This window comes from Physeter macrocephalus, chromosome 14 (assembly GCF_002837175.3).
Source record: "Physeter macrocephalus isolate SW-GA chromosome 14, ASM283717v5, whole genome shotgun sequence".
Taxonomy (NCBI): Eukaryota; Metazoa; Chordata; class Mammalia; order Artiodactyla; family Physeteridae; genus Physeter; species Physeter macrocephalus.
Window position 1 is genome coordinate 101120901 of NC_041227.1, and position 13567 is coordinate 101134467.

Here is a 13567-nt window from a genome sequence, read left to right on the forward strand (position 1 = left end):
CTTGCCACGCTGATAGTAGTCCTTTTCTTGAGAGCTGAAAAGCTTAGGAAGTAATATACCAGTGGGTTCAAGAATGAGTTGTACCAAAATGTGTTTTATGACGTGGTGTTATAACAAATTTCCAGGTATTAAATGTTAACAACATGTTTTGAAAACAGGGAGGCAAAGGCAAATTAAGTACCATTAAGATTGAATAATGATGCCAACATAGACTTAGTTGTTTATTTATCAGTTCATTCATTTAACAAGCATCTTCTTGGTTTAACTCTCCTGTTTCTTATTTTAAATACACAGTTTAACACCTTTGCTTTGTTGGATAGATATGTCATTACCCTTATTTTAAAGCCAGACTCAGATTTAGCAAATTTGTATAGTTTATAAACAGAAGTCCAGTTTATTTTCTACTGTAATAAACTGTTGGAATCGTTGATGTTGCTGATGTGATATTTGTAACTGATGATCTGTCATACTGTACACACTTGGCATTGTTGCCGTAGGCCATGATTTCGGGAAAAGAATAAAACTTCCAGGGTCTTACCTGTGGGCTGCTTTTACTCTCTTTGATTTTCCAGGTGGAATCAGAGGCATTACTTGTTTGGAAAACTCAGGTGTGGAAGATATTTTTGACTGAAAGTCAGGATGTGCTTGAGATAAACAAAAAGAATTCTTTTTCTGATGTCTTTTATGTCTGATGGCTTGTTCTTTTAATTTATATTTCCAGTCTAAAAATGCCCTACTGTATATGATGTAGCCATTTTGAAAAATAGGTAAATTAATACCTCTTTTTAAGTTTTTTATTTTAGAGATTAAAGCTTGCTGAAGTATTTATCAAGGAAAAAAACCTGCTAATCATTACCTTTTGTATTCGAACTGCTTGAGTTATAGGAGAAAGATATAGTAATTTTTGTATGTTTCCTATCTTTAATAGGGACTGAATTTGCTTTGAATGTTTGTGTGAATTTTTACAAATCAACATTTTTCCACTTCAAGGGCTATCATTTTGTTATAACCCAATCATTGTACCTTATATCGGGGGAGAGATTGCTTATTACTGGATTTGGAATTAAGATATGAATTCAGTTAGGTATAAAAAGCTCTAGTTTTTCCAGAGCTGCTGAAATGAGTTCTTGAATCTCATTCATAAGCTGGAAATCAAGGGTCCTTCAAGGACAAATCTCTTACATCATGAGCCCTGATGGAGGGCCACTATAACAAAGCCTGTTTGTTTATTTAGTTTGAGGCAGCATTGCTTTTCCAAAGGAGACTGATTTATGCATTTTACTCACTGTGCATAATAGATCTAAATCCATAATTTCTTAGAATCAGGCAAATATATTGGGCAAGAGACTCTATCAGACTGCTCATGAGATAGTATAACTAAATTCTAATAATAATATGAAAGGGTGAAACCTCCTTTGAAGAAAATGCAAATTAAAATGACAGTGAGAATCCCACTGAACATCCACCAGAATGACACCAACTGTTGGATGTGGAGCAGGTAGAGAACTCTTTTACACTGGTAAATTGTTCAGTTACTGTTTTGTTAAAATCTACAAACTATGCACATATTCCTAATATAGAAGCAACTCCAGTAGTCTGTACCCAAAAGAAATACTTAAATATGGTCACTAAATGCCATGTGCAAGAATATTCATAGTAATATTCCGTATGATGTTACCAGTTAAAAAAAAAGGTAAAATCATGACACTCATACAACTGTAAAATGGACATGTGTCATAGATTTTATTTAACATATTAATGAGGTGTTAGACCAGTTAACGCCGATTCAAAGGAGAATCTGAAGAACACATATAGGGAATTAGGAATGCTGAAATGGCCCTGTTAAGAGATGCAAACCTAGCTAATAGCCTGTTGGGAAAGTGTATACTGCTTGGAATCTTTTTTATGAGTGGAACTCAATTGTATCTCTACTAAACAAGATTCATTTGCATTTCTGTGGGCAAGAGTCAATTGCCTTACTATCAGTTTTCTACAACTTACAGTATTGTAAAATAGCCCAGTCAAGACAAAGGTGCAGATTCTTATAGAATCAAATAATCCCAAAGGATCCACTATACAACGCTTGGTAATCCACTGGAAGAACACACAGTAATCTTTTTCCCATTCGAAAGTTTGTTGCAATTTTTCCTGACATCTTATGAGCCCCAAACTAGAAACAACGTAGAAGTCCAGCAACCAATAATAGAATGGATAAATTGTGGTATTTTCATGCAATGGGAATCTATATAGCAACAGAAATAAAAAACTACAATCGTATGCAACAATGCAAATGAATTTCACAGGCATGTAATGTGTGAAAGAAGCCATTCACAAGAGAGTACATACTACGTGATTCCATTTAAATAAATTTGAAGAAGTAAAACTTACGTGTGAGAAGTGTTAGAAGTCAAGATAGTGGTTATGGTTATTCTTGCCTCGGGTTTGTGGCTGCGAAGGGGTGTGGAGGGACCTTCTGAGTATCTGTAATGTTCTGTTTCTTGATGTCTCTGCTGGTAACAGAGGGGTATTAACATTGAAAATTCATTAAGCTGTACATATACCTAAGATTTATGTATTACTTCTAAGTCTGTTATCTTTCAGTAAAGTTTGCTAAAAAGAATCAATTGGAGACCACAGTTCTCCATTTGACCAGTGTCTAAAAGGGAAGTTGGGGGTGTAAATATGTACTATTGTCCTAATTCTGTGTCGTTGTAGAGCATTATTATTATTGTCCTTTGTGTTTGATTGAATGTTCTATTTTGTAGTCAGATGCCTTTGAAAAGTCATCAGGATTTCAGAAACAAGTTTGGTCTGAGGGCTGGATGACCTTCATGTGCTTTCAGAATTCTCTAAAAGCACTTATAAAGCCCCCCTCCACCCCCCCCCAGCTTTTATAGCCTTTTCTCTGTGTGTATGATTGTCTCAGCTGTTATAATTTCCTTTTGCCTTAGGTTGAGCTGTGAGATTCTAAACTTGTACTCCCCCCACCCCTTTTTGGTTTGGTATGTAATTTGCATATTTTCACCATGTGAAAGCTATTTTCTATGGTTGGAAACGATTTTTTTCCAACAGTGTGAACAAATCATTCTTTGTTCTCCTTATTGTGCCTCCAAACTGGTACGTCCGGTTTATGCTCCAAACAACAAAAGCCTGTCATCAGAAATTAAAATGCCAGTAAGAACAAAGGCAGAGACCCATGAGGAACTATTGGAGAGGTTTCCTCCCTGTTTGCTCCTCTCCCCAAGTTACTGCAGTTGCCAGGAAGTTGGAACATTGCTTGATACACGCCTTCCTTGTAGTTCTTCCCTTGTATTTATTATTGTTGGTTTAAAAGTGAACTTAGAGCTCCTGGTAATTCTTCTCAGGATCAGTAAAATCCTCATCTCAGAGATTCTTTGCTCTTTTCAATGAACTCTTTCTAAGAAATCTAAAAATCACTTTGAAAGCCTTAAAAAAACTTCGTCAGTTTTGACACTCATTTATTTGAGAGCAAAATTGCCAGTGAACATACTGTATAAAATGATTAGAGGCAATTGAAAACGGCAGCTAGAGTGGAGCCTATAAGTACATATCCATTCTCTCTGTGTCCTACCTAAAATGTGCACGTCTTATCTATATACACGTTATTAGCACTGTCTCTGTTCTGAAATTGTATTCCAGTATAGAGTTTGCCTATATTATTAGGAGAGTTCTCTCCTCTGGGAAGTTTGACATTTGTGACTCACTTAGGATACTTTAGAATTATGCTTCTAACAATTTTGATTTTAACGTAGTCACAAATTTCTATACATAGTAATAGTGCTTCCCCCCACCTCCCTTCCCTGATGTGATAATTAAAGATTCTAGGACCTTAACTTAGAGGTAATAAAGGATTGGTAATGAATGTGGAGATGCATTTTGTAATCACTCCTAATGTTTTTTTTCTTACCTGTTGCTGTATATTTAAAGAAGGATTTAGAGTAGAAGCTTAGAATAGAATAGAGCATTTAGGTTTGTTTTAAAAGCCGTTATGCTCAAAAGCATGGTGTGTTCAGATTTCAGAATGTTTTTGTATCTCAAAGTAAGCTCTTGGGTATTAAATCCAGTGATAACAAACGTTTATCATATTGTGAATATGCCAAGACGGGTTTGTTTTATTCTTTATTGTTTAGTATAATTTAGTATAGCAGCTCAGTTAAATGTGATTAGACTTTTTAACTTTAAGGCTTTATTTGATAGGACCAAAAGCTAAATGCTAGACTTGTGGCATATGGAAATAATAGTACAGAGCAGTGAATTTTGTGTTAGAATACTATAATTTGTTATAGGTATAAACCTTATTTGTGAGAGGTGGTTTTCATTACTCTGAATTATAATTTCAGTGCAATTTCTACAGTATTTTTTAAAAAAATTTATTTATTTTTATATTTATTTTTTTATTTTTGGCTGTGTTGGGTCTTCGTTTCTGTGTGAGGGCTTTCTCTAGTTGTGGCAAGCGGGGGCCACTCTTCATCGCAGTGCGCGGGCCTCTCACCATCACGGCCTCTCGTTGCAGAGCACAGGCTCCAGACGCGCAGGCTCAGTAGTTGTGGCTCACGGGCCTAGTTGCTCCGTGGCTTGTGGGATCTTCCCAGACCAGGGCTCGAACCTGTGTCCCCTGCATTGGCAGGCAGATTCTCAACCACTGTGCCACCAGGGAAGCCCTACAGTATTGTTTTATAATTTATTTTTCATTGCATTCTTAGTAGAAATAGTGTGTATAATGAAGAATACTATTTATCCATCGCCCAACAAGCAATCTCTTTTCAAAAAGTAAATGACTTGGCAGCTTTGGAGATAGCCAGTAATGCATCTATAATGTAATTGGACTGTATTAGTGATTTACCTTTCGGTGAAAGTGTTCTTAAAATCAAAGAGGTGATGGTAATTTTTAGGTTTCAGAGAATGTGTGATTACTGCATTGGGTGGGAGATTGAACAAAGTGACCCTTTAAGGATTTTTCTAAACTGAAAATTCTGTTCTATAAGAATAAAATGTGGACTTAAGAGCTGCAGTATATAATGACAATGGTATTTCATTTAGAAAATTAATGTTTACAGAGGAATTTGTAGAGAGGTAAATTTAAGAAGTAAATTTGTTTGCTCTACTGAGTTTGTAGCTTTTGTGTGTTTAATTGGTGATAGGTGGTGCTATTGTTGCATAGTTAGTGGGAAGAGCCTAGCATTCCTCATATCTTCTGCTTCCCAAGTGCTATAGAGGGATTTGCCATTGTGGCCAATAAATACATTTTAATAATTTTTATAAGCTAAATGAATATGATGACTCTTTAAGAGACAAAAATATTTACAGCTTGCAGCTCTTAAATTCAGGTAGAAGAGAAGCTGAAGATCTAAAAAAGCAGTTAATCTAAAAGACAGCTCTGTAGATTTATAGTTTAATATTGGAAGATTGATAAGCCTTTTATAATGTATACAATGTTGATATTTTAAACTCCTTGTTTGGCAGGCCTATTTTTAAAAAAATACCATCAGCGTGTTTATGGAATGTTTATCATTTTTATATCTTGTAAGTTCTTAGGTATTTAGAACGAGTTATTTCTATATCTGTTGTAAGTTTTGGGTCTTTAGAACGAGTTTTATAATATTTGCTATTTTCCCTATCTGATATTACATATTCCATCAAACACTTGAGAATTAAGAAAATGTATTGGGAACTACATTACCACTTATAGTAGTCTGGAAAGCCTTTCTTAACATTACGATTTAATATGTTCAGTATTTCAATTAGCAAATTGTTCTTTTGAACCACTATTTCTGAAAAGCAGTTGTTTTCACATTTGACACAAATATTAGTCTACCTCTTTTACTTTGGGATTAATAGACTGCTGTACATCTGAGGAACAGATCTGATATTACTGAAAATTAACGGACATTCATATGTGTTTGATCTATGTGTGTAAGAAGAATAATGACATTTAAAGATGCCTACATAGTTTTTTATGCATAGAATACTGAAATTTAAAGCATCTTGAGGTCCTTTAGCACCTTTATTGTCTCAGCTTATAAATACAAAGGAATATAGGCTTAGAGGAGGTAAGGGAACTGTGGAGATGTTGGTCAAACGGTGCAAATTTGCAGTTTTGTAAGATGTACAAGTCAGGGGACGTAATGTTCAGGCATGATGACTGCAGTTAATAATACTGTATTGAAGACTGGAAAAATAGATTTCAGATACTCTTATCACACACAGAAGGTAACTCTGAGGAGGTGACTGTGGTAATCATTTCACCATATATATGTATATCAAATCTTCATGTTGTATACCTAAATGTATACAGTATTTACTAAAATATATTTAGAAAAGAAAATAAGTAATAAAGGTTTATAGAGGTTAAATGATTTACTCAACGTAGTTAACAGCTGGGGTTGCAGAACCTTAACTGGCATCTAGGTCATTTACCCTCCACCTCAGTGTTCTTTGCAACATGTTTTGCTCTTTTTCATTTATAACAATTTGCAAAAGTTACTACAACATTTAAGTTCTGCTTTTCAGAATGCTAAGAATATTTGTGTTTTTCTTACATAGAAAACTGAATACTAATAAAAAAGAATCAGAGTTGCTTTGCTTTGAAATGGGAGGCAGTCATATAGGAACCGAGCAGACTTTAACAAACTGGTAGTTTATTAAAGATAAAAATTACAGGTTTTCAGAACAGACCTTTTATTTTCCTATTCATATTAAGTGCATGCTCTTATAATTTTCTAAAAATATTTATGATAATTTAAGGTATTAATATACTTAATGTGTATGGTCAGCCATAAATGGGTGTGTGAATGTACGTATACTACATTTCAGACCAAAAATTGTGACAAAAATTTAGGGGATCTTGTTTTTGTATAATAATGTTCTGACCTGCATTTTCATTTACTGAATTTGTTTTTCTGTCTTCTGCAGATCAGTGGGGAAGCACAGGAGCTTTTTTCTGTTCGACATGGCCCAATTCGAGCAGCTAGAATCTTGCCTGCTCCACAGTTTGGTGAGTGTAGCCCTTAAGAAGAAACAAATCATTCAGAAAGAGGTTTCTCTTTTATTGGTCTTGGACAACAGACAGCAAGAATGATAACTAAAGTCTGTTTTCCTCCACGTGTCCATACTCCTTCCCCTCCTCCCTCCAAGATAAACTCTTAGTTCTGTCAGTTGAGATGGAAATAGGTAATCTTAACCAATTCAGTATGGCCATTCACTTTCTGCTGCGGTTTTGGTTTATCTTCCTCCTCTTTGATCTCCATTTAGTTTCTGACTTTGCTGGCTCTTTCTTGAAGCCCTCTTCTCTCTTGGTTTTCATGGCAGTGCTCTTCCCAGATCCCTTCCTTGCTGACTGTGCCGCTTTTGTTATGTTTCTGGTTTAGCTTACTTCTGTGGGTATTCCCCAAGTCTCTGTTGTTCTCAGTGTCTTTGCTCCTCTCAGTTATACTTACTGCCTTGAAGAGCTTGGTTTTCACCATTATCTCGATTGTAGATGAGTCTGTTGTCTGTATTTACAGCTATGGCAGAATTACAGTTTCGGGCTTTTGACCTTGCTTGGATCTCTGGTTTAATAATGAAAACTTCTTAATGTTGTATTTAAATATTATGTATTTTTAAAATTAAAAAATCAGATATATGGTTAAATTACATCTGTTATTTGGAAGCGTAAATAATTCCCAACTCTAATGATCTGAGCTTTCTAAGCGTTGTATTTTCTCTTTAATTTGCCTGTGTTCACTCAGTAATGCTTTTGTATGTGCACTAAAAACAATCATATTGATATCATTTGCGTACTTAAAAAAGAGGATATTAAAATATTTTAATGCTATTATATTTTTAAAGTTTGTACAGAAATTGGGAAATCTCCCTGATAATACTTCTTTCTGCAGTTATTTCTCTAAATTGGTGAGAATGATGTTTATTAAAATGTACTACTATTTGCATAACTAATTTTAGGGATTAATTTAATTATTAAATCTACTTAATTGAAATGGTAAGGGTGGAGGTAATAAGGCAACAATGTCCTGGAGATTTTTCCTTGTTATTGAACTGTCTGGCATCTACAGTTATCAACTTTGTCTTTGCTTTACACTCTCTTTCTGTTTTCTGTTGCATTTGTGTTTTGGTGAAATTTTTGACAAAGATTGTTTTGGAATAACCAGCCTCACTGGATGGTTGGAATCAAGAAGAACTTTATTACTAAAGGACTCTGCCATGTCTTTGTTTCTTTTGTATGTAATTCACAGAGGCAGATTTTTTTTCCTTTCATTTCATTTATGAAGTTCTTTTCTTTATGTCAATTATTTATTTTTTAAAAATTTTATTTATTTATTTTTGGCTGTGTTGGGTCTTCGTTGCTGCGAGAGGGCTTTCTCTAGTAGCGGGCGGGGGCTACTATTCATTGAGGTGCGCGGGCTTCTCACTGCGGTGGCTTCTGTTGGTACAGAGCATGGGTTCTAGGCGCGCGGGCTTCAGTAGTTGTGGATCGTGGGCTCTAGAGCTCAGGCTCAGTAGCTGTGATACATGGACTTAGCTGCTCCGCGATATGTGGGATCTTCCCGGACCAGGGCTCAAACCCATGTCCCCTGCATTGGCAGGCAGATTCTTAACCACTGCGCCACCAGGGAAACCCTATCTATTTTTTATATTTTAATTTTTTTTGACCGCACTGCATGGCTTGTGGGATCTTAGTTCCCCAACCAGAGATCGGACCTTGGCCCCCTGCGGTGGAAGCACGGAGTCCTACCCACTGGACCGCCAAGGAATTTCCCTCTTTATGCCAATTATTAATGTTCAACTTTTCTCAAATTTTTTACTTTGGGCAGAACTATATGAGAGAGTATAAAGCTTTAAAAGCTAATATTGCTAGTAGAATTTGAGTTTGTTTAATTTACTTTGTCTAATTAAAAGAAAGATTTCTCCATCCACTATAATATACATTTATTTATTTATTTTAAAAAATTTTTTGGCTGCATTGGGCCTTCGTTGCTCACACGGGCTTTCTCTAGTTGTGGTGAGCAGGCGCTACTCTTCATTGTGGTGGCGTCTCTTGTTGCGGAGCACGGGCTCTAGGCATGTGGGCTTCAGTAGTTGCAGCACGTGGGCTCCAGTACTTGTGGCACACAGGCTCTGTAGTTGTAGCTTGTGGGCTCTAGAGCACGGGCTCAGTAGTTGTGGCTCACGGACTTAGTTGCTCTGCGGCATGTGGGATCTTCCCGGACCAGGGATCGAACCCACGTCCCCTGAGTTGGCAGGCATATTCTTAACCACTGTGCCACCAGGGAAATCCAACTGTAATATACTTTTCCGTGCACTATAAGGTACTTTAAATACACTATTTTTTAGATTTAAGATGTAATTTCACAAAACTAAATGTTGTATGACTTGCAGAAATTACGTGTTGCTTTTATTGTATTTAATTTTTTAGATTTGTTTTCATCAAACATGCAACTGATCAGATAAAATTTGTAATGGAAAATAGTATACCCCTTTCCTCTCTTCTGCCCGTTTTGCTTTTGCACTCACTTTGGTGGAATAAGTCCTTTGGTAGCTTCCTGAAAAAGGATGTGTGGTAGATCTTGTTCGTCTGAAGATGTCTTTATTTTTCTTTAATTCTTGATTGTTAATTTGTCTGGGTGAGAAATACTTGTTTGTAAGTAATGTTACTTCAGAAATTTGAAGGTATTGATCTAGTGTTATGGTTGAAGAATCTTAAGCCATTTTGACACCTTTTTCTTTGTATATGGCTTGTTTTTTTCTCACGAGCTAATAGAATGTTGGCTTTGTTCCCAGTGTTCCAGAACTTTGCAGCATTGTTTCTTGGTTCATATGTTATTCTGGGCCTCTTCGATGTAGAAATGCAAGTAGTATAGTTATGAGAAAATTCTTTTTCTTCTTTTAAAATATCTTTATTGGAGTATAATTGCTTTACAATGTTGTGTTAGTTTCTGCTGTACAACAAAGTGAATCAGCTATATGTATACATAGATCTCCATATGCCCTCCCTCATGAGCCTCCCTCCCACCCTCCCTATCCCACCCCTCTAGGTCATCACAAAGCATCAAGCGAGAAAATTCTTTAAACTACTTTTTTGGGCTTCCCTGGTGGCGCAGTGGTTGCGTGTCTGCCTGCCGGTGCAGGGGAACCGGCTCTCTAGGTCATCACAAAGCATCAAGCGAGAAAATTCTTTAAACTACTTTTTTGATGGTTTCTTCTCTTAAATTTTCCATGTTCTCTCTTTCTGGTACTTGTATTATTTGGCTGTTATATCCCCTAGAATGATTAATTAAAAAATAATTTCATCCCTGTTCTGTTTGGGAGATTGTCTCAATATGGATTACTAACTCTTCTTGAATAATTCTTTTCTGGGATGTCCCTGGTGGTCCAGTGGTTAAAACTCTGTGCTTTCAATGCAGGGGGTGCGGGTTCAATCCCTGGTCGGGGAACTAAGATGCCACATGCCTTGTGGTGTGCCCCCCCGCCGCCCCACAAAATGATTCTTTTCTGCTCTCTTTTTTTCTTAACCTCTCCTCATGCCCAACACCTCCCTCCCTCGCTTCCTCTCTCTTTCCCTCCCTCCCTCCTTCCCTCTCCCTCTTTCCCTCCCCTTCTCTCTCTCTTCCTTCTTTTCTTTTCTTTCTTCCTCCCTACTTCCCTCCCTCCCCCCTACTTTCCCTCCTCCCTCCTTCCCTCCCTCCCTGTTTTTCTTTCTTGGTGTAAGTTACATGTAAATATTACCAAATAGAATCCAGTGATCCAAAAAAATTTATACATCAGGACCAAGTAAAAGATATTCCAGGAATACAAGGTCAGTTAACATTTTGAACATAAATCAGTGTAATTCACCATATTAGTAGAATGAAGAAGAAAGCACAGTTGATCATCTCATTAGAAGTGGAAAAAAACTTTGGCAAAATTTAATAGCCATTTAGGATTGAAAAAAAGCTTTTAGCAAATTAGGAGTAGAAAGAAACATCCTCAGTATTCTACAGATAATCTATAAAAAAATCTATAGCCAACATTATAACCAATAATGATATATTAAATATTATACTTTCCTACTGAGTTTGGGATGGATCCTATCACTACTTCTGTTCACCATTGAATTCAAGTCCTAGCCATTACAATAAGGCAAGAAAAATGAATAAGAGATGTAAATATTAGAAGGAAAAGTGTAAAATCATCTTATTCATAGATAATTTGATTGTATATGTAGAAAATACAAAACAATCTACAAACTGTTAGAGTTAAGAAGTGATTTTTTAAAAAAATTAATTAATTAATTAATTTTTGGCTGTGTTGGGTCTTCGTTGCTGTGTGCGGCCTTTCTCTAGTCGCGGCAAGTGGGGGCTACTCTTTGTTGTGGTGTACGGGCTTCTCATTGCAGTGGCTTCTCTTGTTGTGGAGCACAGGCTCTAGGCGCGCAGGGTTCAGTAGTTGTGGCTTGCGGGCTCTAGAGTGCAGGCTGAGTAGTTGTGGCTCACGGGCTTAGTTGCTCCGCAGCATGTGGGATCTTCCCAGACCAGGGCTTGAACCTGTGTCCCCTGCATTGGCAGGTGGATTCTTAAACACTGCCCCACCAGGGAAGCCCCAATTAATAAGTCATTAATAAGAGCTGTTGCAAAAATCCTCAGGAAAATACTAGCAAACAGAATCCAATAGTACATTAAAAGGAGCATACACCATGATCAAGTGGGATTTATCCTAGGAATGCAGGGATTCTTCAATATATGCAAATCAATCACTGTGATACACCATACTAATTGGAGGATAAAAACCATATGATAATCTCAGTAGCTGCAGAAAAAGCTTTTGACAAAATTCAACATCTATTTATGATAAGAACTCTCTAGAAGGTAGGCATAGAGGGAACCTACCTCAACATAATAAAGGCCATATATGACAAACACACAGCCAACATTGTTCTCAATGGTGAAAAACTGAAACCATTTCCTCTAAGATCAGGAACAAAACAAGGTTGCGCATTCTCACCACTGTTATTCAACATAGTTTTGAAAGTGTTAGCCACAGCAATCAGAGAAGAAAAAGAAATAAAAGGAATCCAAATCGAAAAAGAAGTAAAACTGTCACTGTTTGCAGATGACATGATACTATACATAGAGAATCCTAAAGATGCTATCAGAAAACTACTAGAGCTAATCAATGAATTTGGTAGAGTAGCAGGATACAAAATTAATGCACAGAAATCTCTATTGCACAATTTGTATGGAAACACAAAAGACCCTGAATAGCCAAAGCAATCTTGAGAAAGAAAAAAGGAGCTGGAGGAATCAGGCCCCCAGACTTCAGAGTGTACTACAAAGCTGCAGTAATCAAGACAATATGGTACAGGCACAAAAACAGAAATATAGATCAGTGGAACAGGATAGAAAACCCAAAGATAAACCCACGCATATATGGTCACCTTATCTTTGATAAAGGAGGCAAGAATATACAGTGGAGAAAAGACAGCCTTTTCAATAAGTGGTGCTAGGAAAACTGGACAGCTACATGTAAAAGATGAAATTAGAACACTCCCTAACACCATACACAAAAATAAACTAAAAATGGATTAAAGACCTAAATGTAAGGCCAGGCACTATAAAACTCTTAGAGGAAAACATAGGCAGAACACCCTATGACATAAATCACAGCAAGATCCTTTTTGACACACCTCCTAGGGAAATGGAAATAAAAACAAAAATAAACAAATGGGACCTAATGAAACCTATAAGCTTTTGCACAGCAAAGGAAACCACAAACAAGACGAAAAGACAACCCTCAGAATGCGAGAAAATATTTGCCAGCGAAGCAACTGACAAAGGATTAATCTCAAAAATTTACAGGCGGCTCATGCAGCTCAATATCAAAAAAAACAAACAACCCAATCAAAAACTAGGCAGAAGACCTAAATAGACATTTCTCCAAAGAAGATAAACAGATTGCCAACAAACACATGAAAAGTTGCTCAACATCACTAATCATTAGAGAAATGCAGATCAAAACTACAATGAGGGACTTCCCAGGTGGCGCAGTGGTTGAGAATCCTCCAGCCAATGCAGGGGACACGGGTTCGAGCCCTGGTCCGGGAAAATCCCACATGCTGCGGAGCAACTAAGCCCATGAGCCACAACTACTGAGCCTGTGCTCTAGATCCCGGGATCCACAATAAGAGAAGCCACTGCGATGAGAAACCCACGCACTGCAATGAAGAGTAGCCCCCGCTCTCGGCAACTAGAGAAAAGCCCGTGCGCAGCAATGAAGACCCAACATGGCCAAAAATAAATAAATAAATTAAAAAAAAAAAAAAAACTACAATGAGGTATCACCTCACACCGGTCAGAATGGCCATCAGCAAAAAATTTACAAACAATAAATGCTGGAGAGAGTGTGGAGAAAAGGGTAACCTCTTGCACTGTTGGTAGGAATGTAAATTGATTCAGCCACTATGGAGAACAGTATGGAGGTTCCTTAAAAAACTAAAAATAGAACTACCATACGACCCAGCAATCCCACTACTGGGCATGTACCCTGAGAAAACCATAATTCAAAAAGAGTCATG

General features: G+C 36.9%; 1 protein-coding gene across 15 annotated transcripts in view; it reads left to right on the forward strand.

Annotated features, from left to right (window-relative positions):
* The window catches only part of BCAS3 (BCAS3 microtubule associated cell migration factor), a 576467-nt gene that overhangs the window by 39563 nt on the left and 523337 nt on the right, over positions 1-13567 (forward strand). For all 15 annotated transcript variants that reach the window (XM_055090058.1, XM_055090057.1, XM_028498857.2 and 12 more), the window contains exon 6: positions 6934-7015. In XM_055090058.1, the coding sequence (XP_054946033.1) occupies positions 6934-7015 (82 nt within the window). The remainder of the gene's footprint in view (positions 1-6933; positions 7016-13567) is intronic.